Source organism: Trifolium pratense, linkage group LG1 (assembly GCF_020283565.1).
Source record: "Trifolium pratense cultivar HEN17-A07 linkage group LG1, ARS_RC_1.1, whole genome shotgun sequence".
Lineage (NCBI taxonomy): Eukaryota > Viridiplantae > Streptophyta > Magnoliopsida > Fabales > Fabaceae > Trifolium > Trifolium pratense.
Genome location: NC_060059.1, coordinates 7,852,679 through 7,880,641, shown reverse-complemented (window position 1 = coordinate 7,880,641; position 27,963 = coordinate 7,852,679). Strand labels below are relative to the sequence as shown.

At 33.1% G+C, this 27,963-nt stretch overlaps 4 protein-coding genes across 5 annotated transcripts; 2 read left to right on the top strand and 2 right to left on the bottom strand.

Moving 5' to 3' along the window:
* The first annotated feature begins 4,119 nt into the window (after positions 1 to 4,119).
* Positions 4,120 to 5,054, top strand: LOC123922573. The gene has a single exon (XM_045975280.1). The coding sequence runs from the start codon at positions 4,120 to 4,122 to the stop codon at positions 4,426 to 4,428; it is 309 nt and encodes a 102-aa protein (XP_045831236.1). The 3' UTR covers positions 4,429 to 5,054.
* Positions 5,055 to 5,060: 6 nt separating this feature from the next.
* LOC123922563 (probable arabinosyltransferase ARAD2) lies at positions 5,061 to 11,673 on the top strand. Its single transcript, XM_045975271.1, has 3 exons — positions 5,061 to 6,329; positions 6,931 to 7,184; positions 10,879 to 11,673. The coding sequence occupies exons 1-3, from the start codon at positions 5,696 to 5,698 to the stop codon at positions 11,428 to 11,430; spliced, it is 1,440 nt and encodes a 479-aa protein (XP_045831227.1). The 5' UTR covers positions 5,061 to 5,695; the 3' UTR covers positions 11,431 to 11,673.
* Positions 11,674 to 12,058: 385 nt separating this feature from the next.
* LOC123887531 (protein DMP2-like) lies at positions 12,059 to 12,676 on the bottom strand. The gene has a single exon (XM_045936864.1). It carries the CDS (start codon positions 12,674 to 12,676, stop codon positions 12,059 to 12,061), a length of 618 nt encoding a protein of 205 aa, XP_045792820.1.
* A 1,576-nt stretch (positions 12,677 to 14,252) lies between these two features.
* Positions 14,253 to 25,390, bottom strand: LOC123902584 (putative 1-phosphatidylinositol-3-phosphate 5-kinase FAB1D). 2 transcript variants are annotated; one of them, XM_045952359.1, is made up of 13 exons: positions 25,036 to 25,390; positions 23,416 to 23,717; positions 23,270 to 23,303; positions 22,517 to 23,176; positions 21,547 to 21,691; positions 21,138 to 21,476; positions 19,220 to 20,050; positions 18,448 to 18,764; positions 17,682 to 17,808; positions 17,322 to 17,450; positions 15,337 to 16,695; positions 14,986 to 15,252; positions 14,253 to 14,854 (listed from the first exon to the last, which is right to left on the bottom strand). In XM_045952359.1, exons 2-13 carry the CDS (start codon positions 23,657 to 23,659, stop codon positions 14,510 to 14,512), a joined length of 4,797 nt encoding a protein of 1,598 aa, XP_045808315.1. In that variant the 5' UTR covers positions 23,660 to 23,717; positions 25,036 to 25,390; the 3' UTR covers positions 14,253 to 14,509. The 2 variants fall into 2 exon arrangements, with proteins under 2 accessions (XP_045808315.1, XP_045808307.1); XM_045952351.1 differs by having other exon boundaries at positions 14,986 to 16,695; positions 25,036 to 25,337.
* Positions 25,391 to 27,963: the final 2,573 nt, after the last annotated feature.

The following is a 27,963-nucleotide window of genomic DNA, read 5'->3' as shown; positions in this document are numbered from 1 at the left end:
TACTGTTCATTACTTTTAAATAAATAATATTAAAATCAAAATCGCCCCATTTTGTTTCTCAAATGTGAAATTTTTTCACACGGGGACATGAGATAAAATACTCCTGAAGAACACAAATGTCTAAAGGAGAGAGATGACGATTAAGAACAAATATATTAACCGTTAGATTAGTTTTTGCATAATGACCTTTTTTTTATGAAAATAAAAGAACAAATATATGAACATGTGAGTTGGGAACGCAGAGTGGAGTATCACTCTCAATTCTGCCATTTCTCCTTAAAATCTCCAATTTTTGGATATTTTATCATATTTAAATAAACTATTACATTAAATATAAAATTAATTTTACAAATAATTAAAAAAAATCACAATATTAAAATTTTAATAATTCATATTTTTCATGTGTGAAAAAAAATAATCTATATTTTTCATAGAACATTAACCCGGGCGATAGCACGGGTAAGTTATACTAGTTCTATTTAAAAGTATATCATACGTAGAGTGGTGTCACATCCGTAAAAGCTACGTCATACGTTCAATACATAATCTGATAATTAAGTAATGTCTGATATCAATCATTGTTTGGACTTGACAATTAAGGCCCAAATTCATAGCCCATTTCACATAAAAATAAGAGCCCAATTTATGGTTTTAACATGTAAAATAAGAGAGTTGAGGTATGCTCCATTACCTTATTTTCTATTTTCCTTCCGGTCTTACTTAGATCGTGACACGTGGATAAAAATTAATCAATGGTCGAGATTAAAAAATGAAAAAAAGTTGGCTTAATTAGTAAAATGGTCCCTTAAAGATATTTTTGGTTTCAGATTGGTCCCTTAAAGAAAAAAAGATCCAAATAGGTCCCTTAAAGAAAAAAAAGTCTGAATAGGTCCCTTAAAGACATCTCCGTTAATCAGTTTGGTCCCTAAAAAGATGTCTAAATAGGACCAAACTGATTAACGGAAATGTCTTTAAGGGATCTATTCGGACTTTTTTTCCTTTAAGGGATCTATTTGGACCTTTTTTTCTTTAAGGGACCAATCTGAAACCAAAAATATGGGACCATTTTACTAATTAAGCCAAAAAAGTTTTAACAACATCATGTTTGTCTTCTTCCTTTGTCACTCGTCCTCTTCCTCTACAGTGCTTCATTTTCCTCTCATCACCGTTTGCCATCGTCACTGACTCCGGCAATCCCTACGCCGCTCGCCACCGTCTTAGTGACGGCGTTATCCCTCTACGTTCATTCTAATCTGCAGAATCTTAAAATTACATTTTTTCCCTTTTCTAATTACAGTCTCAAATTGAATGCAACACCACCAAACAATAATTTCAATCAATCAATCTTGAATGACAAACTTAAGTTTCAATCAAACAATCTTCAAACTGAAAAAATGGGGAGATGGCGGCACAAAGAAGACACCACGATGGCAAGCTGCGGCGGATGTGAAAATAGCGGTGAACGGCACTGTAACGAACATAGAGGGAAGATGTCAGCGATCTTCTCTAGGACTGAAAGAGATGTGATCCCAGCCGAGCGTGATTAGAAAAAGAGGGAGAGTTGTACGGTGGAGGAAGATGAATAGTGGTAGTAGTGCATAGGAGGAAAGAAGACAAAACATATTTTATGGTGTTTTATTTTTTTTATTAAACAAAATACTTATTTTAATATGGACCATTGATTAATTTTTATCTACGTGTCACGATCTAAGCAGTGACTGAAAGAAAAATGGAGGATAAGGTAATGGAGCATACCTGAACTCTAAATAAGATATGGAAAATGCTAAACGGTGCCCCGGACACTAGTTAAGGATGCAAAAATAGTAATTTGGCATTTGAGTTTGTGCAGTCAACTTCTCGAAAGTTTAAAAATTATTATTTTTTTTTCAAAACTTTCTAATTTTGGTTTCCTTAACCAGTGCCCCGAGGACACCGGTTAGCATGACCCATAAGATATTATAGTATTTATGGCTAAAATAACGACATAAAATCATACCACTATTAATAAGTTATTTTTTTAATTTTTCGATATTTTAGTCAAACCACTATTAATGAAATCATTATTTTAATCTAAAAAAAGAATGATTATTAAACAATAATTTATGTGGTAGCTACAATTTTAAATATTTTTTAAGAATTAGTCCATCATGAACCATTTGTAGAAGCCGTCCATATTAAAATTTTCCTATTTCTGTTATTTCAATGGCCAAAAATAAATGGACGGAGTGATTAACATGATTACTATTAGTAAGTTAGTTACAGAGCAGTAACATCGATGATTACGATTTCTAAATATATCATGCTTTCATTAATCAATATGATTAGACCAACTAATTTCATTTTCCTCCCTCACTCACTTATCATGAGATCATAAATTAATTTACTTTATTATTCATTCAAATCAAAGTTCAAACTTCAAACTATAGACTCAAAAATATTTTATGCACATCACAAAATCATAACCAAAGTGAGCTTCGCAGCAACAACAATATAACAATAGTGTCCCTGTTCTTTTTACCTCGTAAAAGCTTATATCGAATCTTGTTTGTCCCACACACTTTCTCTGCTCTGCTCTGAAACCAGGTTGGTGTCTCTGACCCATTTACATTTTCACCATTTTCATTTCCCTTTTTGTATTTTTTTCCTGTTTCATTTTCATTCAATTGAAACCCCTTTTCACTGATTTTGTGTTTAGATTAGATCTCTTCATTTGTAGATTTTAAATTTTTAATTTTTAATTCATACAGTTGTTTCTTTAGATCCATGATTTCAAATCTTATGATGGGTTTATGGTTAAGTTTCTATTTTTCGTGTTATTTATTTGTGGGTTATATTTTATCTTATGATGATGTTTTTTGTGGAAAAGATTTCAAGTTAGGACTTTTGTGAATGAATAAGTGGGGCTATATAGATAAATTAACAGTGCAAAGAAAAACCTCATGAGGTAAAAAAATAGGATTAAAAGAATAAACAATATAGATTAATTGATATAATTGACTAGTTTATTATTTGCAAACCTATAAGGTTTGCATAACAAAATGAAGTTTTTAGTACCAACATAGTGTGGCAGGCAGTGGCACAAGTATCCCTTAACAATTTGGTCATGGATTCGATCCAGGCCGGTGCATATGGAGAAGCATTTGTTATGGATCTCAGTTACCTCGAGGGGATTAATCATTGGAGTTGTTAGTTTATCAATCATTGATCTAATTTTGGCTCATAATAAAAAGCCAAACCTTTTGAGATTGATTAACATTTTTCCTACTTTCTTCCAATGCTTGTTAGTTCCTTCTTTTATTGTTCAAAAGCTGATTTGATTGTAACTTATATATGCATGTGCTACAGAGATAGGTTGTTGTACATTCCGGTTTCGGTTGTTTGAGATTGAAGTTCTCTAAAATGCTCCATATGGAATAGCTGCAACAAAAATATTATTCTTTACTGGTATGTTTAAAAGGTTGAGAAGAGGAAAATTATAGTGAAAATTTCTGTGTTTATTTCTAGTTGTCCTGCAAAAACAGTCACACATAAACAACATTGATCATCCAGTTTGGTTAGCGTAGCTATGATTTTTAATGTAGATTTTTGTTTTGGAACATTTATGCAATGTGTATCCAAATTGGTTATAACTTTATCAGAAAAACTGTTAATCAAATGACTCATAATCGTTGCAAAATGGTTTCAATTTTTCTTTTTCTGTAAAATATACTTGTGGTATACTGTAGGGTTTGAACCGTGTGGTTGGCTTAAAAATGAATAATAGATAGGTAATGGTTATAAGTTTCCAAGTTCTGTGTAATAGCATTTGCGACTATCCCGCCATGATGCTTATAAATTTACGATGTTTGAGGTTAGACACTCAAATAATGGTTTCTCGGTTAGATGTCTTGACCGTCCGTTCTCTATCCAACAACCACCAACGTATTGACTGCGTGGAATTACTGATTGCGGCAAATCCATATATGCTATATCAGTGTATCCCATGTTTTTGGTGGCAGATGGTACAACGAATGATGTGAAAATCAAGGCTGTTTTTTTTTAATTGATCAAAAGTTCAAAACTTATCTGAAGAAATCTAATTTTTGACATAAATTGCAGGGGAAGACTGTGAGAGCCACAATGAGTCTAGCATGTCTTGTGTGCCATAGTGTGGAAAATCCATCGCCATCGCACTCTTTCAGGAGATCTGTTTCAAATTCAGATAGCGAAGGAAGATGTTATGCTATTGCAAACTGCTTAACACGGAAAATATCTGTCCAACCCCCTACATTACACTCTTTTCTTGCACCATCATCTTCAAAGGTCACCCCTCAACCTACTATCTCGAGTAGCAGTGAGATAACCGGTCCTCCACGGCTGGTAAGAAGTCGTGCTGTGAGAAGGGACATAGTACAAGATTGGAATTTTGATGAAGTTGTATCTGCTTAGTCAACAACATGCTGGAGAAAGAATAAGGACTTCTCTTATGCAATAGTTTTTCCCTCTCTCTTTTTAGTTTTGGAGAGGAAATTTCTTGTGACATAGTTTAGACTTTAGAGCTTGACAGAACATTTGCTATTATTCTCTGCTGCTTTAAATTTTGTTATGAGTTCAACTGAACTCTCTAGTTTTCTTGTGGATCATTTTTTTTAATTAACCGATATTTGAAAGGAAAAAAAATGCAAAGCATAGAAGAAAAAAAAAAAACCAAAATGCTCTACTTTTGGGCTGCTAGTACAATCACGCCAACGAAGATGACTCAGATGAGCTTGAAACACCGAAGACAGTCACGCCATTTGCACCATCCTCATTGGCATAATTGTACATGCGGTATTTTGGTATTATTTTTTCAATGTAGATTAATTTTGTATTTATTTTTTTCAAATACAGGTTAATTAAAAAAAAAAGTCCTTTTCTTGTATATTAACAATTTAATGCATGACAATGTTTCTGTTTGCATTGTTCATTTGGTTCATGACCTCAAATTTCAAAATCTAGATTTTTTTGTCTGGGAGGTAATATCTAGTTATCTACCAAAGGTTAATTATGAAATCTACAGAAAATTGGTTTCAACACATTTTTGGTATTATTTCCATCGGTAATTTATAGTACTCTTCCATGTTATCATCATGTTAGAGAAGTTATATTATTGGAAATGCATCACCTATGTTAGAGAAGTCAATAGACACATTCTTAATTTCATAATAACTTTGTGATCGATCGTAAGAAAAGAAAGTATTTAAATACAATCCGTTCTAAACACAATTTCTTTTTCATTTGGCTCAAACATTTGAAAATCAACAATAATATTATATAGAAGTACATACGTATTAGACGAATCAAATTATTATTTAAATTATTTCTTTGCAAAAAAAATTGCATGAAACAAATTTAACACCAAATCAAAAAAATCATTAGGTTGAGAGTTAAGACGACTCTTTGGATTCCGTTTGTCCGCACATTCCTTTCTCTCTTTTTTTTTTTCACCGTCATTAATTAATCTTGGTCGAGAAACTTGTGTGACAATCAAATTCTGGACCACCTAAAGAGCGCAATATCCTTACTATTTGGAAAATTCATTGTCGGTGTCGCATGAAATTGCTAATGCAACCATTGTTTCAGAATTGGAAACACTGAAATACATTATAGAAACAAGAAACAGAGTGAAACAGAACAAAACAGAGTGAAACACATCACAGAAACAAAAAACAGAGCAATGCCCCCAATTACGAAGAACAACAATGGCCCTTTCTCTATTACCACAATCTTTCTCTTCTTCACTCTCATTTTCATTCTCTTTCTCTCATTCTTCTTCTTCCCTTTCACTTCTTCCTCCAACAAAATCATCTCAAACCCTTCACTTTTTCTTCAAACCTCAACCTCTTCCGCCATCAATGTCTACGTCTCCGATCTTCCCAGATCCCTCAACTACGGCCTCCTTAACCGTTACTGGTCCTTCAACTCCGATTCCCGAGTCGGCAGTGACTCAGATCGTGAAATTCGATCCACCAATTTGGGTAAAACCCTAGAATTTCCACCGTATCCGGAGAACCCAATTATCAAACAGTACAGTGCGGAGTATTGGATCATGGGGGATCTTATAACACCACCTGAATTACGAACTGGGTCGTTTGCAAAACGGGTTTTTGATGCACGTGATGCTGATGTGGTGTTTGTTCCTTTTTTTGCTACTATTAGTGCTGAATTGCAATTGGCTGTGGCTAAAGGTGTTTTTAGGAAGAAGGTTGGGAATGAGGATTATCAGAGACAGAGGGAGGTTATTGATTTTGTGAAGAAAACTAAAGCTTGGAAACGTTCCGGTGGTCGAGATCATGTGTTTGTTCTTACTGGTATGTTTTCATTGCTTTAAAGTTTCAATCTTGTTTTGTTATTGTAAAGGTTCTGAATTTCTTATGTAGTGTGATTCAATTGTCATTTAAGAATGTTCAAGGTGTTGAATTAGGTGTTTTTTTTTTGGATAAACAGCTTACTTAAGCAGTTATAGCATGAACTCTTGTAATATAAGTGCTTATGCATAAGCTATTTCTACGACAAAAGATAAAATAATGTCGAACTATTCTTATATAAGCTATAAGCCGTTTTCATGAGCTATCCTGAAGAGTTTATGGACATGTCATTAGTTGTTTCCATAAGCTCTGCCAAAACAGTCTTGAAAGTGTATCTGCTGGTAGATAAGCTCAAATAAGTCAGTTCACATTGACCTTTAATTGTGATTTATGCATTGCTGGAATAAGGGTTTTCAGTGTTGTTACATTCCCCCCAGATGATATGTTGTGTATTCTTATTGATTGACATGTGGAACAATAAGAGATTAGGTTAATGCATGTATAGAAATGTGAAAGGAGAAAATTATGTGGAGTGCTTTTACCAGCTTATGAGTTAGTCTTTGGAATTGTCAGGTTATGTTAAAACTGAAGCGTTGTTTGGCAGACCCAGTTGCAATGTGGCATGTTAAAGATGAGATTGCTCCAGCTATTCTCCTTGTTGTGGATTTTGGTGGGTGGTATAGACTTGACTCAAAATCATCCAACTGTAGCTCATCTGACATGATTCAACACACTCAAGTTTCTGTAATTAAAGACGTGATTGTGCCGTACACACATCTTCTACCCAAGTTACACTTGTCAGAAAACAAGGAACGGCGCAACCTTCTTTATTTTAAAGGAGCCAAACACAGGCACCGGGTTAGTATTGTTTCTTTTTCGACTTAGCCTTGCATGCTTTTTCTTTTGGAACTTTACTCCAGCATCTTTCATGACTTATAATAATTGGACTTGTTCACTTAGACTACTCTTTGGCTTTTTCAATATAATGTTTGCTTATTAAAGCCTCATAGCAATATGAGCATGACGGTGTTAAATCCCCAATTCTCGAGTCCTTGGATAGTTTTAGCCTATAAATACACCTACATCTCAAACACCCATAATTGTGATATGTTAGCCTATTTATTTAGTAATTATTGAAGTGGAAAATTTCATTGATATTGGAAACGCATCACCTATTTTTGTCACATTGTCTACTAGGAATGATTGAGTTGAGATGAGTTATAATCGACCCTAACCCTGTCCAAAATTTTGATCAACCTGTTTTGAAGAACATAACACATCCCTAAAATCGAACAAATCCAATAGTTTATGAGTCAAATGAGACTAAATTTATTTAAGATGGAATTATGTTGACCTGAAATATATGTAAAATATTTTTTAATGACTTTATTACTACTATTAGAAAAATTACTCAATAGGTGATGCATCACAAAATTACTACACCTACATCACAAAAATAGGTGATGCATTTCCAATATCATTTAGCAAAAATTACTGTACAAAGAGTTGTGAGTGGTATCATTGTTCTAGGCCTAGAGGTGTATATCATGATATGGATAACTTATTTGCTTTCGGAGTGTGATAAGTTGACTTGATACTAGATTGAGCATCCATTGTGATAGATCATTAAACTTGGTGAGTTTTTGAGCTTCCAGCAACTTGTTGTTTCTTGTGTGGTTTCACTCATACTGTGAATCTTGAAGCACTTGTTCACATGCATGTACTGAAATGATCTAGGCAATTTTTTTTATAAGCTACTACTAGCCAAATAAGCCTACCCTAATGAAATGATCCCTTTGTTAAGCCCCTTTGATCGTATTTATCCCATTCTTTGTTTTATAAGCCTAAACGTGAAAAACAATGATATGTCCCAATCTTAGGGGTGAAGGAGCTTTGCTTTGAAATTTTTATTGCAAGTTTGTCACAAGTGTGGGGGTGCTCAGTGTGGTCTTAATTATGTTCTGATGTTCAAAGTTTGATCTATATTATGCTGAGTTGTGTCTAAACTTTATTTATGTTCTGATGCTCAGTTAATTTTAAAAAAAAAAAAAGAGAGAAAAAAAAAATGCCAAAAGTTGTATTGTGGGCAATTTTGATCTGAAGGTATGTAAAGAAAGTTATCCTAGGGATGTGAAGAATTTATTTTGTTGGGTTCAAATGTCTTGGTTGAAATATCTTGTCGAGTTCTATTATATCATTTTACTTTGTTGAGATCAAATATCCCTCATGCTTAATGTTCAAGTGATTTTCATGGCTCTGCTTCTTCATCCTCTTTGATTTTACAGCCTAGTCCCCCTTAGGTTTATCCCACTTGTACCTTGGTCCCGTTACAACCTTAATAAAGACCTTTTGATCTTTACATGTATGTGCTTCAATGTGTGGATGTCCTCAATCATGTGTGGAGGTGGCTCTACTGTACAGCGGTTCCTATTTTGTTTCTGCTCTTTTGTTGTGAAGTTTCACTGTAGTGTTTTATCTCTTCTTTTGTAGCAGTGTGTATTTCTCTGTTGGTATCTGATTACGACTTGTACTCGGATATTCTTTATTAATATATTTGCCATTTCAAAAAAATATATATAATAATTTGATCTCATTTTCATAAAAACTTGAATACAAATATGGTGCAGTAACCCTTTCGGTTAACATTTTATTCATTATTTCTTAATCAAACATGATAGTTATTTTACAATAACTGGGTTGGTGGTCCATCGGATATACAAATACAATTGCCATCAACACACATGGGAGTTGAGCCTTTTCCGCAAGGAAAATGGATACGTTTACAGTTGGGAGTTGTACGGCAGTCTGGGATGAAATTCTCACTCACTCCTCGGGTTTGTGTTTCCTTATGAAAATCTACACACAAACAATACAAACAAATAAGAACAACATTGCATATGAAATACGAGAGAATATGCGAGTAAATTGGATGAAGTGAAAATTTAAAAGACAATTTATGAAAAATACTCAAATCATTAAGTTTAATTTAGACCTGAAGCAATGACAAGAAAAGCCAAAACAAATGCCATTATTTGCACAAAATTGTTTTCACAAAATATATGTTCTTTGGCAGTGAGTCTGTTTTTTTTGTTTTTTATAAACAAAGATAGAGTGAGTCTATTTATATAGCACATGAGTCCACCTTAAACATTAAATTTTTATTTCTGAAAAATATTAAATCATGATACGGTAATAATGAACTCCTTAATTAGTTAATCATTCTTTATCTTAGCAACAAGTCTACTGATGAATAATGATTATATTTGTCTTGACTTCAATTACAAACAAATAGACCAGGACCGGCCCGATACATATAGAGGCCCAAGACAAATTAAAAAATAAGGCCGTTAAAATCTATATTAATTAAACGAAAGGGACATCTGATAATTTTGTCCTAGTTAGGTCAAGCTTCATCCTTGGGAGAAGACCTTCCGGAAATAGGAAATGGGACCTGGTCTTTTTACCAAATAAGCTCGTAAAAGACAAGTAGAAGCCAGTGAAAGAGGAGTAGCTACTTATGCCTAGGCAGCTACTGATAAAACTTCCCCAGCCAGATATATCTTCTCCGCACAAATCATTTTATTAACGTTGTTGCATGCTCAATCTGAAATTGAAAATTTGAAACTTATCTAATAAGAGCTATTGGGTAATTCACTTTAATATTTGTTGATTTATATTACTCTAAAACTAATACAACGATCATTTTAGGATAGACACAAATATAAAAAAATAATAAAGAAAAATGGGACACATGATAAAAATCTCAATATAGAAATATTCGTCATAAAAATTGTGTTTAACTTTGCAAAGGTCAAAATGTTATATTTCAATGCAAAAATTCTATTGTATCGGACTAGACTAATGCCCAATACACTTAAAGTCCCAAGGCTTGAAACTCTCATACATGTTACCAAGCACATAACTACTCCAAGGCAAGGACACACGTCCTAGGGGGCACATGGCCTCAACCAATAGAAATCCAGCATAGTACTAATTCAGTACTATTCTTGGCTCCACTAACGTAGTGGAATCGTCACTCTCCATGCATACACTCATGCAAGGTTTAACCTATAAATACACCTACATCTCAAGCACCCATAATTGTGATATGTTGGCCAGAGTCCTTGGATATGTTAGCCAATATCGCAATTGACTTAGTCGTGTACCTTGCTAATTTTTATCTACTCTTTGTACAGTAATTAAAGCCTCATAAGTTGTATTTTTCTTAGTAATAATTAAATATTAAACACTATTGGTTTGTATTTTTCCTAGCAGTCTAGTTAGTTGACATCCTCGAGTTGGTGGTGAGTTCTCTGCTTTTTATTTTTCTGTCCTTTGATCAAATATGAGTGCTCAGCTGAATCGTTTCTGCTCAACAAAGTACTGGAAACCCAATTCCGCAATGTTTAATTATAAAAGTAGATGCTAATAATTTATGTAGATATTCATCCAACAGAAGTTTGATTATGTTTATGCTGGTCTTTCTAGTCGTTAAAAGCCAATGCTTTATCCATTCCATGCTCATCTCATTGAATATTTTTTCAAATTACAGGGAGGCCTAGTTAGAGAAAAGTTGTGGGATCTATTGACTAATGAGCCTGGTGTGATAATGGAGGAGGGCTTCCCTAATGCGACTGGTCGAGAGCAATCAATACAAGGAATGAGAACATCAGAGTTTTGCCTACATCCAGCTGGGGACACACCCACTTCATGCCGACTTTTTGATGCCATTCAAAGTCTTTGTATACCTGTTATTGTCAGCGACAACATTGAGCTCCCATTTGAAGGTATGGTGGACTACACAGAATTTTCAGTTTTTGTAGCAGTTGGTGATGCACTTAAACCAAGCTGGCTAGTCAATCATCTTCAGAGGTTTTCAAAACAACAGAAAGACATGTTCCGACAAAACATGGCTCAAGTGCAGCCCATGTTTGTATATGATAATGGTCATCCAGGTGGTATTGGCCCTATACCTTTGGATGGTGCAGTGAATCATATATGGAAGAAAGTCCACGAAAAACTGCCAATGATAAAAGAAGCCATAATTCGAGAGAAAAGAAAACCACCTGGTGTGTTGGTTCCACGACGATGTCAGTGTACTTAGTAGTTTATGTTTCTCTTCTATCAAAGCAGCGGATATATGTGTTAATATCTGGTTCAGAGTTTGCATCACAATGGTTTTTTTGTTGGATGTGGTTTAGGATAAATTAGTTGTCACTGACCGTGAGTAGTGTTACTCAGTATTTCATTTTCGTTACATTCTAGTTGCACATTAATTGGTCTGTTTCTATTATTCTCTTTGTATCGTAACTGTTAAATTAATCAAATTGAAATATTGTTTACAAAATTTGTGACTGTTTACTATTTATTCTTACCTATCAATCTCTTAAAAAGACTCTAAGGGTGAAGGTTTAGATGCATTTTCTCAAACTTTCAACTTACTTAGTTGCGTACCTTGCTAATTTTTTTCTACTCTTTGTACATTAATTAAAATATGATGCATACTTAGTGTAGCCTGTTGTAAACTTTAACTTGAATGGTATACACAATGTTATCGCGTTTCTATAGGTTTCTTGTAATGACAAATCCCATCCCCCGGAAGACTCTTTCCCAATTCATAACGTAATTTTGTTTAGTCTGTATAATTAGATTATGATACAAGTTTTCACAAATCTCTGATAAGAGATGAAGTTCATGTATCTGATTCTGCATTGCAGAAACAAAAATATGTTTCAATGTCTAAAGTACATCGAATCTGATTGCAGCAAAAAGGGATAACCAATTCCTCTTCTCTTTGAAGGAAACACTACAAAAAGGATGCTTACTACAAAACCAACTACAAGTGGTAAAGTGTTGGTCACCTTCCTAGACATTCCTGGATAGTAACATTTCACAACATCATAATGCAAACCTGCAAAAGCAAGAAAAGAGAGCAGGGACAGTAATGCATGGAAAAAATCAGTCCATGTAAGTCTGTAATCTGATGGCACGCAAGGTTTCTTCCTGCCGCCACAGAAAGTCCATATCCCTCTAAATGTTGCCACCCCATAGTACAACCGTCCAGTCGCTGTTTTGAAGCTGTCAGTGAATGTGAAGAAGACACAGGACACTGCCAACATAACTAGGAAGATTCCCGTCAACCAGCGATTCAGAATGTTGCATTCGCCATCATTGGTTAGGATAGGTGCGAAAATGCTGAAGGCAAGGGTTGTCACTGTCGGTAAGAGAACATTGAGCCTTGCTGTACCACTCAGTATTGCATTGATAACATAGAAATAGTGAGATTCATCTCTGTCATAATCTTCAAGATCATAATAATCATCTTCACTGTGTTCAAAGTGAACAACCATGTCTAGGCTGGTTGAGCTGTTCATCTCCACAAAATACTTATCACAATTCCAAAAATGAGGACTTTTTAGATGTAAGTGTGCAAGGTGTTTCTAGACCAGGTTTTTTATTTGGGCTTCTTCCTTTGGAATGGAAATTCTTGTTAAGTTGTAGGAATATACTTTTCCTTCTGCAGAAACAACTTCCCAACAGACTTTGCTTTCAACTTGAGCAATTTTGATGCTTTCATATGTTTAGGAAGGAATTTCAACTTGAGCAATTAAGCATCAAGAAATTGCATGCAAGTGGTTTATTGCATTTAAATATTTTATATTAAAAATAATAGAACATTTTAAAATGTATTAGTCATAGTATATTTAAAATCAATAATATTTGGTTTTAATGTTTTTTTACTGATATTCATTCAAATTGTGGTAAAATATATCGAAAACAATACAAATCCAGCATCATTAAAATTGAAAAGGACGAATATGCAAACAAACTCAACAACCAAGTTAATAACATAAAACGAAAAAAAATATCAACGAATGTAACAAAATCAAAGTGACTGCAACACTCGTGTCTTTCGATCTGCAATATTGATGCCAAAGTCATTTATGAATTTGGCATGGATCAAAGTTTAAATGACAATATTGAATCAAACAAACACTGCATCAAAACGTAGAACAAACAACACCATCTCAAATGATGAAATCACAAAAAATGCAAAAAAGTAATAATCAAATCTATGTATAAACCACTTACTTAAGATAAAAGGAAAGAAAATGTGATGCAAATGGGTGATTTCAGGTGAAAAAAAAGATTTTGCTAAAAACAACCCCTCTCCTAGTAAATGATGAAGAAGGAAGAGATGAGTAGAGGAAAAAGGTTGAGAGAGAGAGAGACAGCTAGGATTTTTCTTAGGTGTGACATATGTACCATAACTTTTTATGTTTTTAGAAACCCCAAAACTATGTAAATTGGGGGCAATGTCACATGAAATTCAACCTAGGTTAATCCTTGTATTGCCTCATATCCACCATTATATATATAAAAAGTATATTCAGGAGAACTATTTATAGGTCAATACTTGATAAAACCCTTAATAGATTAATATTATAAAAAAGTATAACCAAAGCTCTTGTCTCTTCTACATAGCTATCCCATTTCTCCACCCAAATTTGTGACTGGAAGAGTTACTCCCAGCCACAATAGGATTCACTATACAAACAACACACTTGAGATTTTCCAAAAAAATTCATCTAGAACATTTTCATACCTATTTACTTTTAAATAGATAATAAAAAGATCAAGTAAAAGAGTCAAAATAATAAATCTTAATCACTAGATCTTACTATAAATGAGGAAGATCAAAACATGAAATCATGTGACTTAACAAGTGAAAAAGATTCTTGTAAAAATAGTCTTCTAATTTGATACACCCTAAAATGATTAATCTCTAATTCCTTCCATATGATCAAATCAAACATTTTTCCATCAAAATTCCAACTCTTAAACCTTTTCTTATGTAACACTATTCTTTAAAAGAATAGTAATAACAAAGTGACAGGAGAGGAGGAACCCACTTAAAGCATGTACTTTAACTCTATCAACTGTATTTTCCATTGATCCAAAATAAACCTTTACATTGTTCCCTTGGATTTACAACAAAAAAAAAATTGTTCATCCCATGTTGGACAGGGTGAACCTGTAAATGCATTCCCAGAAATTCTCTAAAATTGTAGAATATCAGGGCTAGGTTTTTAAACAATATTGACAGTCTATACTATGCTAAAATAGTCGCATAATCGCATAAATTCCCAATTTGTATAATTCTTTTGATAAAGTAAAAAGATCTAGGTCGAGCAATCATTTGGAACCCTAGTGGCGCTAGGATTTTTGTTGGGAAGGGTCATCCCCGGAGCACAAAGTTTGCAAGGACTAGGGGACTTCTGAGAACACCAATGATCTGGTACACTAAAAAAATATGTTGACATAAATTTTCTGAACCTCTTCTTGTATTCTTTCGGAGAGATTATGGTTGGCAATAGATTCTTGGGCACAACAAGTGAAGACTTCATCCATGTTTCAAGATGCTTGTCCCAGGTATACTGCCTAAGATAATCAATGATCCCACAAACAAGCTCGCGCTTCTGAGAATCAACTCCAACCAGTAGGGAATAGTCCATCACATTGATTGACTGCATATTTGAGTAAATAATGAAATGAAACTATTAGAGCCACGGAAACATATCTGAGGAATAACAAACTGAATAGCAAATTTCAACGACAAAGGCTAGGCTCAAAGGTAGAATGTTTTTGGCAGACTTACATTGAGAAAAGATGTGTCATTCCATACAGCTCGCTGAAGAACTCGCTTTTCTTTGTGACTGACATATAACGGGGAAGAGTTCATGTCATTCACAAAGTTCTGATCCAAAAGAACATCTCCAGCACCAACAGCAGCTGAAGTATACCGGTCAAAAAGGGCACCTTTAAGATCATACTGGCGTACAATATTTCGATTGTAGGCAAGATTTTCCATCACCACGAGGTCATGCTTAACCTCTTTTCCAGTTTTGATGTGTCTTTTAGTAACCTGCATAGATATTGAAATGCTCAAAAGGGAGAAAATTTTGGCAAATGACAGAAAAATAAATGTATAAAACAACAGTACACAAACCTGATATATCCCCAAGATTTTTGCAAGACATGTTTGGCTCCCAGACTCAAATGACTCTCTCATGTGTTTGAAGTACAGAGATGAGAACCCCAAAAATGCTTCAAGTTCCAGCTTCTTGATTTCCTTTATGATGAACCTGTCATCAAGCGTTTTTGCGAAAAAAGACTTGCTTTTTCCACCTTTGGCATCCCAATTCATACAACGGCTTAAAGAAGCGATATAATCAATCTCAGATGGACAACACCGATTCCTAAGTGCACGGAACTGCTTAAAATAATGACAAATCACAGTATATTTTTCCCTCCCAAGTGATTTTGCATAACCCAGATGAATTTCTATGCTATGGTTTTCCGCAGCACGAGATGCTTGTGACTCTTCTGAAGATGTACTTCTGGTAGAATGTGCATCTGAATCTTGAGAGCCATTTGAAAAATATGTAGATTTTGAAGTTATTCCAGTTTCTCTCATATCGCCTTCAACAATATCTGTCTCCTCAGATGAATCTTTCGAAAAGGCCAGCGCACAAGCAATTATGCTCGAGGGTTCACCCTCAAAATCAGACACAATATAATTATCTGTCTTGAGAGGAATGTGCAACCTTGGACCTTCTTCGGTGATCAATTGATTGGCTGCGGGCACATGTTCTGTAATTGAGGTGCAAAAATATTCAAATTTTGGAAAGAAACTTTTCTGAAACTCCCTTACGCCCATTTGTCGAATATAAGCAAATGGCTTCCAGAACCATTCATTAGAATCTGGCAAGACCAAAACAGGTGAATTCATTGAAGCACTCTTGTTGAATACCTTTGAATCAGCAATTGAACGACCATGTTGAATATCTGTAGCAGCTGGAATGTTTTCATGTACTTGAAGGTGACCATTTGCAGAAGGAAATTGAGTTAAAACATTTGAACTCGGTTCCAATTTTTGGTCAGAAGATATCTTCGATCCCAAATCATCAACAGTTTGTATTTTCACATTCTGAGGGATATCAAGAGTTTTAGATGGATCATCCGGTTCATTGGACTCTTGAGGAGATCCACTGATAGGGATTTCCTTTAATGAGATTACATTTACTTCCACAGATGTTTCCGACATAATTTGTACACTGGCATCCCCATTCGCATCGCCAGCTTCCCTAAGATTACCCATAGATGCAGTTTCTCTACCAGCAATACCTTCCACCTTTGAATAACTATACTCTTGCACAACCTTCTCAGGAGAGCGTAATGATTTCAAGCGTTGATTCCACACAACGGATTCAATCAGCAGATCCCACATCAATCGGTTTAGACAGAGAAGTTTGAAGGAAGCCCGGTCTGTATCACCTTTCTTAGCAACAACAGTCTTAATGTTAGCCTGTTAAATAGAAAACAAGTCAGATGAAGATGGCATAGTATTCTTACTAATTGCAATATAAAAAGCTTTTATTAAAGCAGAAATCATAAGTGAAAACAATGAATGTATCACTAGCAAGTTGCAATATATTAGTAAATCTTTACACTTTATATGTGCACTATAATTGAAACTTCTAATTAGAGTTTTAGTAATATCAAATTTTAAACTTATACAGTACTACCACTATCACAAATTTTATGTCACTTTCATTCCATGAATTAGTACAGTTAAGAGTTACCATAATAAGTTACTAGGGTCTAGTCTTGAGTCTATGGGCTCGGTCCACATGTCTTTTATAAGACTCACTCTCTTAACCTGGTAATATAAATGAGAGTCGCTACACATCGTAGGGTATCCCATTACAGTATTCTGTGTCTTTTCTCTTTCTACTCACTATATTTTTCTTTCTACAAGTACCTAAGTAAGTCTGAACATATCATATCATATTAAACAGATAAAAAAGTATCCAAATTTGAAGGTTATAGCTATGAAAGTGATATTATAGGGCTTGCAGATTTGAGGATAATCAAGTTTAAAGTGAAAGTTGATTATGAAATGTCAAAATCAAGTACTAACAGAAACCTCACCTCAAACTCTACTCGCTCTTGCTTTAACATCTTCTCAACCTCAGAGAATTCTCTCATTGATCCATCAAATTGTATTGTCTTCAAACAGTTTGCAATTTCTGTGAATAGTGATATGCCTTTCATGTGCACCTTAAACCACAGAAAAGAAAAGGTGAATTTTAAGTAGGTATTGCATAACTCATATATATATATATATATATATATATATATATATATATATATATATATATATATATATATATATATATATATATATATATATATATATATATATATATATATATATATATATATATGTATGTATGTATGTATGAAAATCAAGAAATCTCTACATGAAAATGTTCTGAATTTAGAACATACATTCTCAGTCTCTTTCAAAAGCCACTCTTGTTTCATTGCACCACTCAACTCTAGCATTTGAGGAGGCATAGACACGGTATAAGTAGTAACGGAAGAATGTCTGAACACTGCAACCATGTGACCTAATCTGAATGATAAGAAAAAATACAATAAGACATAAACATGCCAAGTTAACATCCTGTCAAACCCTCTTTAATTAAGCCACGAGATACAAATGAGCACACTTAGCAAAGCAAGCTACATCTCTAAAACAAAAGCAATTCGGTAGACGTAATTTTGCAAAATGAGATCAACCAAATTTTATGTAATGCAGTAAAAACCTAATTTGAAATAAATTACAATTTAGAATTCATCGTAGACATGTCAAAAAACAAACCGTTTGAAATTTTGTAACTAAACTTAATAGTTAGGTGGGCCGATAACCCACAGGTCCCTGGATTGGAATCAGGCTCTGATACCAACTTGAAAATGGAGAAAAATTGCTTGAGAGATTGTTCCTCAACCTTTTCTATCTATATCAGCTGGATTACAAGATCCCTTAATTATAGGATAAGCATAAGAGCCTGTATCTATCTAATTAATTTACAATCCGAAATATATGCAGAAGATAAAGGAAAGTAAAATAAGGAAATATTTCAACAGTAACTAAAATTTAAAACCAATTCTCTTAATGTCAAAATAATAAGATGAATGTGTCAAATGACTTAAACATGAAATAATTGTATAGCAGATTTTAATATAAAAAGTTGCATGTAGATAATAATACCCAAAGAAGTAGAGAAAATCCCTATCAAGAGAATGCCCGCAGCTCAATTTTCTGCTAGATGGATAATGTGAAAGGTTAAGCTCCAGATATTTTCCAAATGATAGACTACGGGCAGTGGTGGATATCAACACTCTCTTTGTACAACAAGACTTGCATTTTCCACAGCGGCTCCACATCCAAATTTTCCTTTCTGCCTCCCCAGCTAAAACAATTCCTGGTGGTAATCGCTTCACTTGTATAGTAAGCTGTTTATTGTGATGAGCATAATAATAAAGGTGCGCTTCCGGCAATTCTTGACAGGTGTCGCAAAGTCTTGTCTGTATATAGAACAACAATGACAATCGGTTAGAACATGAAAGTTAAAATTATGTATCAATGTATCAATGTATGTTGCACACACGAAAACATAATTTGTATCAATGTATCAAATTATGTTGCACTTCAAAAAATACTGCCATACTTGCTAACTCAAATAGTACATTCATGAGATGAACTTATTTATAAATATGCAGCATTGAAAGTAAAGGGAAAAATACTTTCATATTTTATTACTACAGTGTTGGAGTACTTGTTTAGGAAAATGAATTACAATGGTAATAATAATGACAGAATAAAAAATACAAAAGAAGAGAATAACTAAAGTAAAGAGAAATAAACTGAAATCAGAGAGAATAATATATGATCTCTCCTAATTCTTCTACACGCACAATTACCATATTAGTCAACTAGATTAAGCAAAGCAGTAAGGAAAGAAAAAGAAGGTATTGAAAACCTGATTTAGTAGGTTATCCTGCAGAAACTTTCCAAATGGGATGTCAAAATTCTTGTAGAACATAATATGGGAAAAATGACTTTGCTGGCACGTGGTTCCTTTTAAGGCATTACGGCTAGACATCAAGACCAAAATACTCTGAGAATCCAACACTGCATTGATATCATCTTTACTTTGGAGTTCTTTACTATCATTATCAATGTTACTTATATCTCTGTTGGAGTCAGGTGAAGACAGGCTTTGTCCATCATTAAGTAACTTTACTTCATCAGAATGATTGTTTGCTTCAATCCCGGTATTCTCATCTGCCTTCGGAGAGTCTACAGTAGAATTTTTGACCTGTTCATCGGGTTTCCCTACATTGAAACCAAAGTATGTTGATAGATTCTGGTAAGGAGCAGATCCAGCAAAGGGAAAACTGTCCCCCATAACCTTCTTCAGAGAAGATGAAATTGCTGAGAATCCAGAAAAGACAGCTGGATTATATGGTTCATAAGAAAATGGGGAAACATCTTCAGATTCTACCGTTAAACCATTCGTGCATTTTTCATGAAGTCCATCGCATATGGGAATATCAGTAGTAACTATACCATTTTCATCAGAATGCTCAAGAGACGACGGAACACTTGAAATAATAGATGCTGAATCGCTGGACTCTTGATTAGTTGGCAAGATATCTGCCACATCATCTTGAGGAATGGTAGAGAACATTACTTTCTGATCAATAAGAAAGGCGGTTTCAAGGATTAAGTTATATGCCACGATAACTGCACACCGCGTGACACATTTGATTCTCTTCAGTTCATCACTGCGTGTTCCTTTCAGCAAAATCTGTGATTGTACGAAATGAAGATGTTAATATCATCTCAAACTCAAGATGAATAATCATTCTCTACTATAACTTCATATTTAGAGGATGAAAGATAGTGGTGACAAAAATCAATAATACATGACATCAATGACAGAAGCACACGGTACAGAAAAAATATCCCGAAGTTAAAATTGTTGAAAAATTCAATGTACCAAAGTCAGAGAAAATATTCCTAAGTCCTCGGGCATTAACGGTAAACTGATGCTTTGAAGCATCTATCCATTGAAAAACAAGATCATCTCAAACATGCTATATACTCTCTCCATTCCTTTTAAGTTGTCGTTTTAAGGTTAGTTACACATACTAAGAAAACCAATAAAATATGTTACTTTTGATGGAATCATTTTTCTCTCTGCAATAAATAGTTATGGTTATTATTGACAAAGCAATAGTTAATGCTACATTGAACTTTGAAAACCAAGAAAAATAGGATCAATTGTTTCTACAAAAAATGATAATTAAAAAAGGAAAGGAGGGAATAGTATACAACATCCATATGATATCAGTTTAGGCTTTGTATGTAGTATGTACACAAGTAAAATAGTCTCGCACAATGCACAAGTATTTTTTTCACCATTGGATCAATAAGTCTCATCATATTTCATTTGATCTAATGGTGAGATTTATTGATCCAGTGGTGAAAACTAACTTGTGCATGATGCAAGACTTATTATCTCACTTGTGCACTATATAATTGGCCACCAGTTTACTTGTCAGTATGACTATCTTCGGGATATGAACTTATGCCAGAGTACACCCTGTGATATGTAAAACCATGAAAGTTCATAATTTTGCTATCTTGAGTGTCATAATGTATTCATATCTAGTATCTATATTTGTGCTTCAAAGCATGATAATTTTAACAAAGATAAGACTTTGGACACATAAGCCAAAAAGATCGAGTATTTTTCAAGCATACAAGAATGTATGCCAATAAAAACAATACAAATTTGCGGTGTCACAGAAGAAGAATCTATCTCATTTGTTTGAACGATTGAGTTAGGATAAATAAGAAATGGAGGTTCCAAGTTACGAGTAAAGGCATACCGTGCAGCCCAAACGCATAGGACATCCTTCAATGAACATCAAGGTCTTGGTGGGCATCTTTCCTCCTTCAATACCATCATGTTCCTCCACAAATCTCTCAAAATAAATAGAGTCACACTGTCTTAGTTTTTGTCCGTTCAAATCATCACATGAAAAAATTGGTGACCCGGTGCAACGTGCAACTCTTTCCACTCGATGAAGCTTCATATCAAGTACCAGTGTCATCCCATTTTCCAGAATTGCCTCTTGTATATCACGAGAAACAGTTTTCTCCACTAATATAACATCTGGATGACTTTTTTTTATAATATCCATTTTAGATTTCAGATAGTCTTTCTCCTGTTGGAAACCAAATAATCAGCAAGAGAATACTATGTTAATAATGGCGTATTCAATCTAATTAAATTACCTGATCCATGGAGTTAAATGAGGACAGTGCATTCATAGAATGGCCAACCGTGCCCTTAATCAGCAGCAACCTTGGATTTTTGTACTTAGTTGGCATATGCTTGTGAGAAGCGTGTTTCTTGAAGACCGAACCTTTGAATAGTTGGCTGATACAAAATATTTTCTTTAAGATTTTCCGTCATGAGACATAAATTGCATTCTAAATATTATATACTCAGTTTCCATTGAAGTATGTATGTAGTGTTATCAATGGCGGAACGCCAAACATCCGCTATGTGAAATAGCAAATAGCATTTCAAGCAAATAGTGGAAGCCACATAGAGGTTGAAATACATCAATTATATACACAAAAGGCATGCTGCAAACAGATGAAAAGGGAATGGAGGCAAAACACAGCTTACATATTCAAATGTTGACATGTTACAGTGAATACTGACCCACTCGTCAGTTTTTCTATTTTAAAAAAGGTCATGTTTAGCACAAATGCAAACTTCAGTTTATTATTTTTAAAAAACCTTAAATTCTCTCTTTCTTTCTTTCTTTTTTCCCTGTTATTACCATTACATATGTTACCAAAATCTAGAATAGCGGCCGTTGCTGCCCTAATAGTGAAACTAGGATAGCGTCGTGGTTTTTATAGCGCCGCTATTTGACAACACTGTGTTTATGGCAAGAGAAAGACTACCAGTACCATGAATTCACAGAAGTATGTTAAGCATACAATGTATAACAAAGGAAGCCTATTGTTAAAGGAAATGCCTAACAAGATAAGCCGTGATATATGTGGTTATGTAAGGAAAGTTTTCTTAAATAGCTAGGAGAATAAAACACGTTGATAATCACATAATACAATATGATGATTTCAGAAAATCACGAACAAATTACCAAAAAAATATGTAATCCAAATGAAAATTATCATGTGTTGACTATTTTTATAAGCACACACAAACAGTTGAAGGAACTATTTTTACCTTTGGCTGGGAGAACCAACTGCAATGCATTTCACTTTAACAACTCCATCAGGATTCATTGCATTGTCTCCGATAGCACCAGGCTTCAAAAACGCAGCTGCTTCCCAAGATAAATACGTAATTATGTCCACCCAACTCTTATCACCTTCAGTGGAAGAGGAAACTCCCACGGATTTAAGAAGCTGACCTACAAGGTCCTTAAATTTCCCATTCATTAATTTTTCCAATTCGCTCTGTCTTTCCTCTCTAAACCTATAACCCACACATAATTCATTATTAGAACTACTCATAGAGATTGGCTCGCCCAAGTCTGCAATTCCAATACCCTGCTCTTCATCATCGTCATCACAAATCACACTATTTTCCACATCATCGTGAAGGTTTTCTGGCCCAGGTAGTTCCCAAATTTGGATATCCAGATCATCTGGAAAAGAATAGTCATTTTCTTCAGTAGCCAAAGCAGTTGGGTTTTCAGAATCATCGGCTTTAGCTTCTTGAAAGCTATCTCCTTCTGCAATCTCTATGTCTCTCACAGCATAGCCCTCGATCTTGTTACATCTTTCTTGGATATTGTTTTCCATCACAATCTGTGATTTTGCATTCGACTTGTGATCAAAATCTTCTATAACACCTTCAACTATACTGTCTTCTCGGCTATTCCTAATAAAAATAAAAATAAATAAAAAATAAGCATATGAGCATGGTTAACTTAAGCATTATATTCACAATCACACCTCGGTTGGATAAAATTACCTGTCAAATGAGTTCACATCAACTGAAAACTCGCCTGAAAGATCAGATATTAGAGAAGATTGGGTTACATAACGACAATTTTATAATATAAAACCAACGTCATCAGCATAATAGAAAAGAAAGACAGAGGGATATTAGTAGCTTACTGCAAGTGGACACGCAGCTGTCAGTACTTGACAGCGATGCAGTTGGACTGATATAAAGTGTCGCATATGGATTTGTACTATTCCGTTTTTCATTATCTCGCTCTAGCTTCTTCTCTCCACAAGATTTACAAGGTTTAGAGGGAACTTTTCCATTCACCTTTAAACTACTCTCATTTTCATGTTTTGTATTGCCGGCATTTGATTCCGTCAAGCTTCCACCACAATATTCGCACATAGTACACATCGATCCAAAGCTGATCTAGAAACTTGATTAGAAAGATGCTTGATATTGATCACTTATTCTGGTACAAGAAAAAGTATATTAGTATTGAATTAGTTTTGAAATTCTCTTTCTTTTATAGAACTAATCTATAATAACTTTCTTTGTCAGTATGATCATAATATTCCTATTCCACCATAAGGACTAACCACACACGCGCCGCACGCACACACATAGATAGAGAAAGAGAAAATTTAACTGCAGTTTACTTTCCTTTCTGACTAAAGTAATATATATCAAAAACTACATATCAAGTCAAAATGTTTGCATAAATAAAAATGAACTATGGCGCAGATAAAGTATGAAATACGGAGAAGGAAACACGCCATCTACCTGAATAACAAACAAAAGCCACAATGGCACGCAATGTGGAACATATACTAGTTCATAAATATAATACGATAATTAATCAATCGCTTTAAGACCCTAATTGTTTGATGGAATATAAAAAGATCATAGAAATCATTATATATATGCTAAATACTTAATTTTATACAAAACATTTACGCCGATAGATGGGGGACTCTTTGCGTAATAAGAAGGTTTTGGTTTTGTCAAACTATCCGAAAAAGATAAATAAAATTAAGAATCACACCTCAAACAGAAAAACGGCTTTCCTTTTTCTGTGGATTGAAGCAATAAACATGTGAAAACCATAAAACAAGTTAGCAGCACTAAGTTGAATCAAACGAAACTCGGGGAAATATAACTTGGTTTCGATCAGAGAATAAAATCCAACACCATAGACACTGGATCATAAGAATCAGCCCAACAGTACAAACAACTAAGCAGACCTAGAATCATTAACCACTGAGAAATTAAAACACATGACAGTATACAACTAAACCATGTGCAAAAATTGCAGATTTGAAATTAGTTCAATTTTATTTTTTTAATAAAACCACATGAAAAATTGAAAATAAGTGATTTTAGATGCACATTTTCTCATGCCAACAAGGGAACAACAAATTAAATAAACAAAACCTAAAATTGAATAAAACATGATTTAGTACCCAATATTTTGAATTAAAAAATTCAAAATGCCACACTCTCTCAAAACCTAAACATGGCTTCAAAACAGTGAATAAATTAATCAAAGTTGAAATCTGAAACATATAATAAAAATAACAAAAATAAAAAACTATACAACACTGATCCACAAAAATCAGACGAACCCCTCAATCAAACCTTCAGTTTCCAACATAAAACCTCAATATCCTTCACTATTAGATCAATATTCATCATAAAAATGTCATTTTCAGCCACATGAAAAGCTTAAATCAAGAACTAAAAATTCAAAATTCAAGAAAAAATAATTTTTAAAAAATAAAAATACACACCTTAACGTGAAAGCAAATCCAAGACGGCATAGATTGATGTGACCTCTCCAAATGAATCTGAGTTCCAAAGCATAAAAGGGTTCCCAAAAAAAAAATCAGTAATATTTTCAGAAATAAGCAAAGAATTTGGTATGAAAAAAATTGTAGAAAAAAGCAATTAATGAAACCCAAAAGGGCAAAGATGGAAGCTTTTTGGAGGAAAGAAAAGAGGGTAAGCAATAGAAAGGAGAGATATGAAGAATGGAAGAATTGTTCAAAAGCTGAAAATGATGAATGGAAGAAAAAAATGAGTAGAGAAAGAAGAACTGTTACAGAAGAAATAGAAAACATAAGAAGAAAACAAAGTTTTACCTGCGTGGACCCCACACTCTCTTTGCCTCCTAAAATGTTTTTTTGGACTAAACCTCCGAAAATGTTAAAAAAATACTAATATTTAAGGAAAATTTAAAATATTAATTAACTTTCTTTTTTCTTTTTATTTGTCTAGTTGTAGACGACGAGAATCATCAGAATCAAAAGAGATCTCAAAATTTAGTAATGTTAATAGATGTACTTATAATATTATGTGATAATTATATATATTGTAATTCCTAATGTTGATCGGATGAGATGAGTTTAATTTTTTTACGAAATATGAGTCAACATTTGTTTGCATTGAAATATGAGTCAGCATTTTAACGATTAAGTTAACCTTTTTGATGATTATACTTTTATTTTATTAATTATTTTACATATATATTGTATAGTAATTAAGGAAGAAAAAGAATATTTGAATGAGTGTCTAATAAAAAAATAATAGTATATTCAAAACCTAATTATTAATAAAAGGGTTAGGTTTTTTTAGGCTATTGATAAAAAAATTATTTTTATTGTAAAAATAAGAAATAAAAAGGTATATTTTGACTTATGTACAAGATTTTTATTTAATTTTTCGTAAGAACTCTGTCATAGTCTACATTCATTCGTCATGCTATGGAAGGTCTTATCTCTTTTTCTACAAACTCAATATTGTTATTATTATGTAATAGAATTTTTATTTTTTGGATTTCACATTCACATATATAACCTGCAACGTTATAGTATAGTATATATTAAGTAAAATGATCATCTTGAAACTTGTGTAGTTGACCTTTGAAAAATATAAAAGTTAAAAGGGTTATAATCTCATTCCCTCCATTCTTAACTAATACTATCTTGAGGATACCAGTTAGTTAATATGACCATGCTAAAAGTTAAAAGGGTTATAATCTCTCTATTCTTTTTTAAGTGTTGTTTTAGATCACGGCACACATGTCAATATATAATTTTAATTACTAATATCTGTTATTAAATGAATAGTGCGCACGCTTATGAAAATATGCATCGATACAAATTGAACAATAATGTAACTCATATGATAACATTTGTTTTTATAGATCCATAAAAAAAATATGATCATAGTAGGTTATATGAATAGTGCGCACGATTTTGAAACGACATTTAATACAAAATAGAGGGAGCATTAAACAGTGCTCCTATAGCGATGATTAACGAAACGAAAGCAAAAAATTTAAATACTGTATAAGAGATTTTCTTTTTAAAATTTTAAAACATTAAATGCATTACTTTCAAGAATCATATTATCACTTTTGTTTTCCCAGGGCACTTTTTAACATTTGTCAAATTATATATTTTCTAATTTTTTGGTACATAACATTTGTCAAATTAAAATTAATAACTATAATTTTTTTTTTTACAAAAATTAATAATGATAATTGAGTAATTTCTTATTCGCCGTATGTTGACAGCCATATGCCCATACATGCTAGTACTTGCTTTTTTGAATGTCCTCAATGTGAAACGTATTTTTGCTATTAGGTCCCTGAAAATCTCATGCTTTCAGTCAATTCCGTGCACCCTAGTATCTGACACAAAAAATAATAATTTAAAGAAAAAAGTTTAGTCAATAATACTTAAATATAGAGTCAATAATTGTTATTTGGAGGGAAAAATAATACTTATCCGCCTCAAAATATAAATAAAATTTTATCAATAAAATTTAATGTATTTAGTATAAATTTTAAATCAAATTTCTTTGATTCATTTTTATATATTTTGAGATAGATGAAGTAATGTTTTCTATTGATTGATTTTTTATTCATTGTTATATTCTACAGAGTTCCAGTTTTATTTTTATTTTAATAATTGAATTAATTAAATTTTATGAATTACTGTATAGTTCATGGTGTAACTAATTAATACTTCATTTAGTCTTTAAATATAAGACTCTTTTGAATTTTTTATTTGTCTCATTTTATAAAATTATTTTCAAAATTTCAACTATATTAATTATTTATTTTACACCATACCCTAATTATGTTACAGTACTGTACATCTTTTATATAGTCTGTAATAAATGCTTCGTATAATTATTAATTGACAACACATTTAATACTACAATCAACTTTTTTTAATTTTTGTGATTTATCGCAAACGAAAAGATGAAGGTATATACATCTTGTATACAACTGTTAACATTTCATTGTCTTTTGTGTATATGCGTAATTGCGTATTCAATATCGACTTACTTGAGCTGGACACAAAAATTACTTTAGTTTTCGATAATCAAAATCTCAATATTGCATTAGTGGATTTGCGTTTTATTAGGCAAATGGATATGCATTAAACTTAACATTATTGTAAACCATATGCATGAATATAGAAATACGTGCATCATCAGGCTTAAGAGATTCAATTGCAGTTTGACATTCGAAAAAAATAATTAAATTAATGCAATTTTACATATATATCATTTAACTATTACTATTGATTAGACATATTAGTAATAATTTTAAAATGTATACGCATATTGTGATTTCATAAAACCAACCCATTTTAGCAGTTTGGTTCGGTTTGAAAAATAAACAGTTCAATATAGTTCAGTCACTA

What these genes read in the sequence shown, in the direction of transcription:
- LOC123922573 (XM_045975280.1), top strand. Translation starts at nt 4,120, where the DNA reads ATGAGTCTAGCATGTCTTGTGTGCCATAGTGTGGAAAATCCATCGCCA.
- LOC123922563 (XM_045975271.1), top strand. Translation starts at nt 5,696, where the DNA reads ATGCCCCCAATTACGAAGAACAACAATGGCCCTTTCTCTATTACCACA. An exon ending in TCATGTGTTTGTTCTTACTG is followed by an intron (nt 6,330 to 6,930) that starts GTATGTTTTCAT and finishes GTTGTTTGGCAG; the next exon opens with ACCCAGTTGCAATGTGGCAT. An exon ending in GAGCCAAACACAGGCACCGG is followed by an intron (nt 7,185 to 10,878) that starts GTTAGTATTGTT and finishes TTCAAATTACAG; the next exon opens with GGAGGCCTAGTTAGAGAAAA.
- LOC123887531 (XM_045936864.1), bottom strand. Translation starts at nt 12,676, where the DNA reads ATGGTTGTTCACTTTGAACACAGTGAAGATGATTATTATGATCTTGAA.
- LOC123902584 (XM_045952351.1), bottom strand. Translation starts at nt 23,659, where the DNA reads ATGTGTACTATGTGCGAATATTGTGGTGGAAGCTTGACGGAATCAAAT. An exon ending in GTTGGTTCTCCCAGCCAAAG is followed by an intron (nt 21,692 to 22,516) that starts GTAAAAATAGTT and finishes ATTTTGTATCAG; the next exon opens with CCAACTATTCAAAGGTTCGG. An exon ending in GATTTTCTCTACTTCTTTGG is followed by an intron (nt 17,809 to 18,447) that starts GTATTATTATCT and finishes CTTATCATTCAG; the next exon opens with ATTAGGTCACATGGTTGCAG.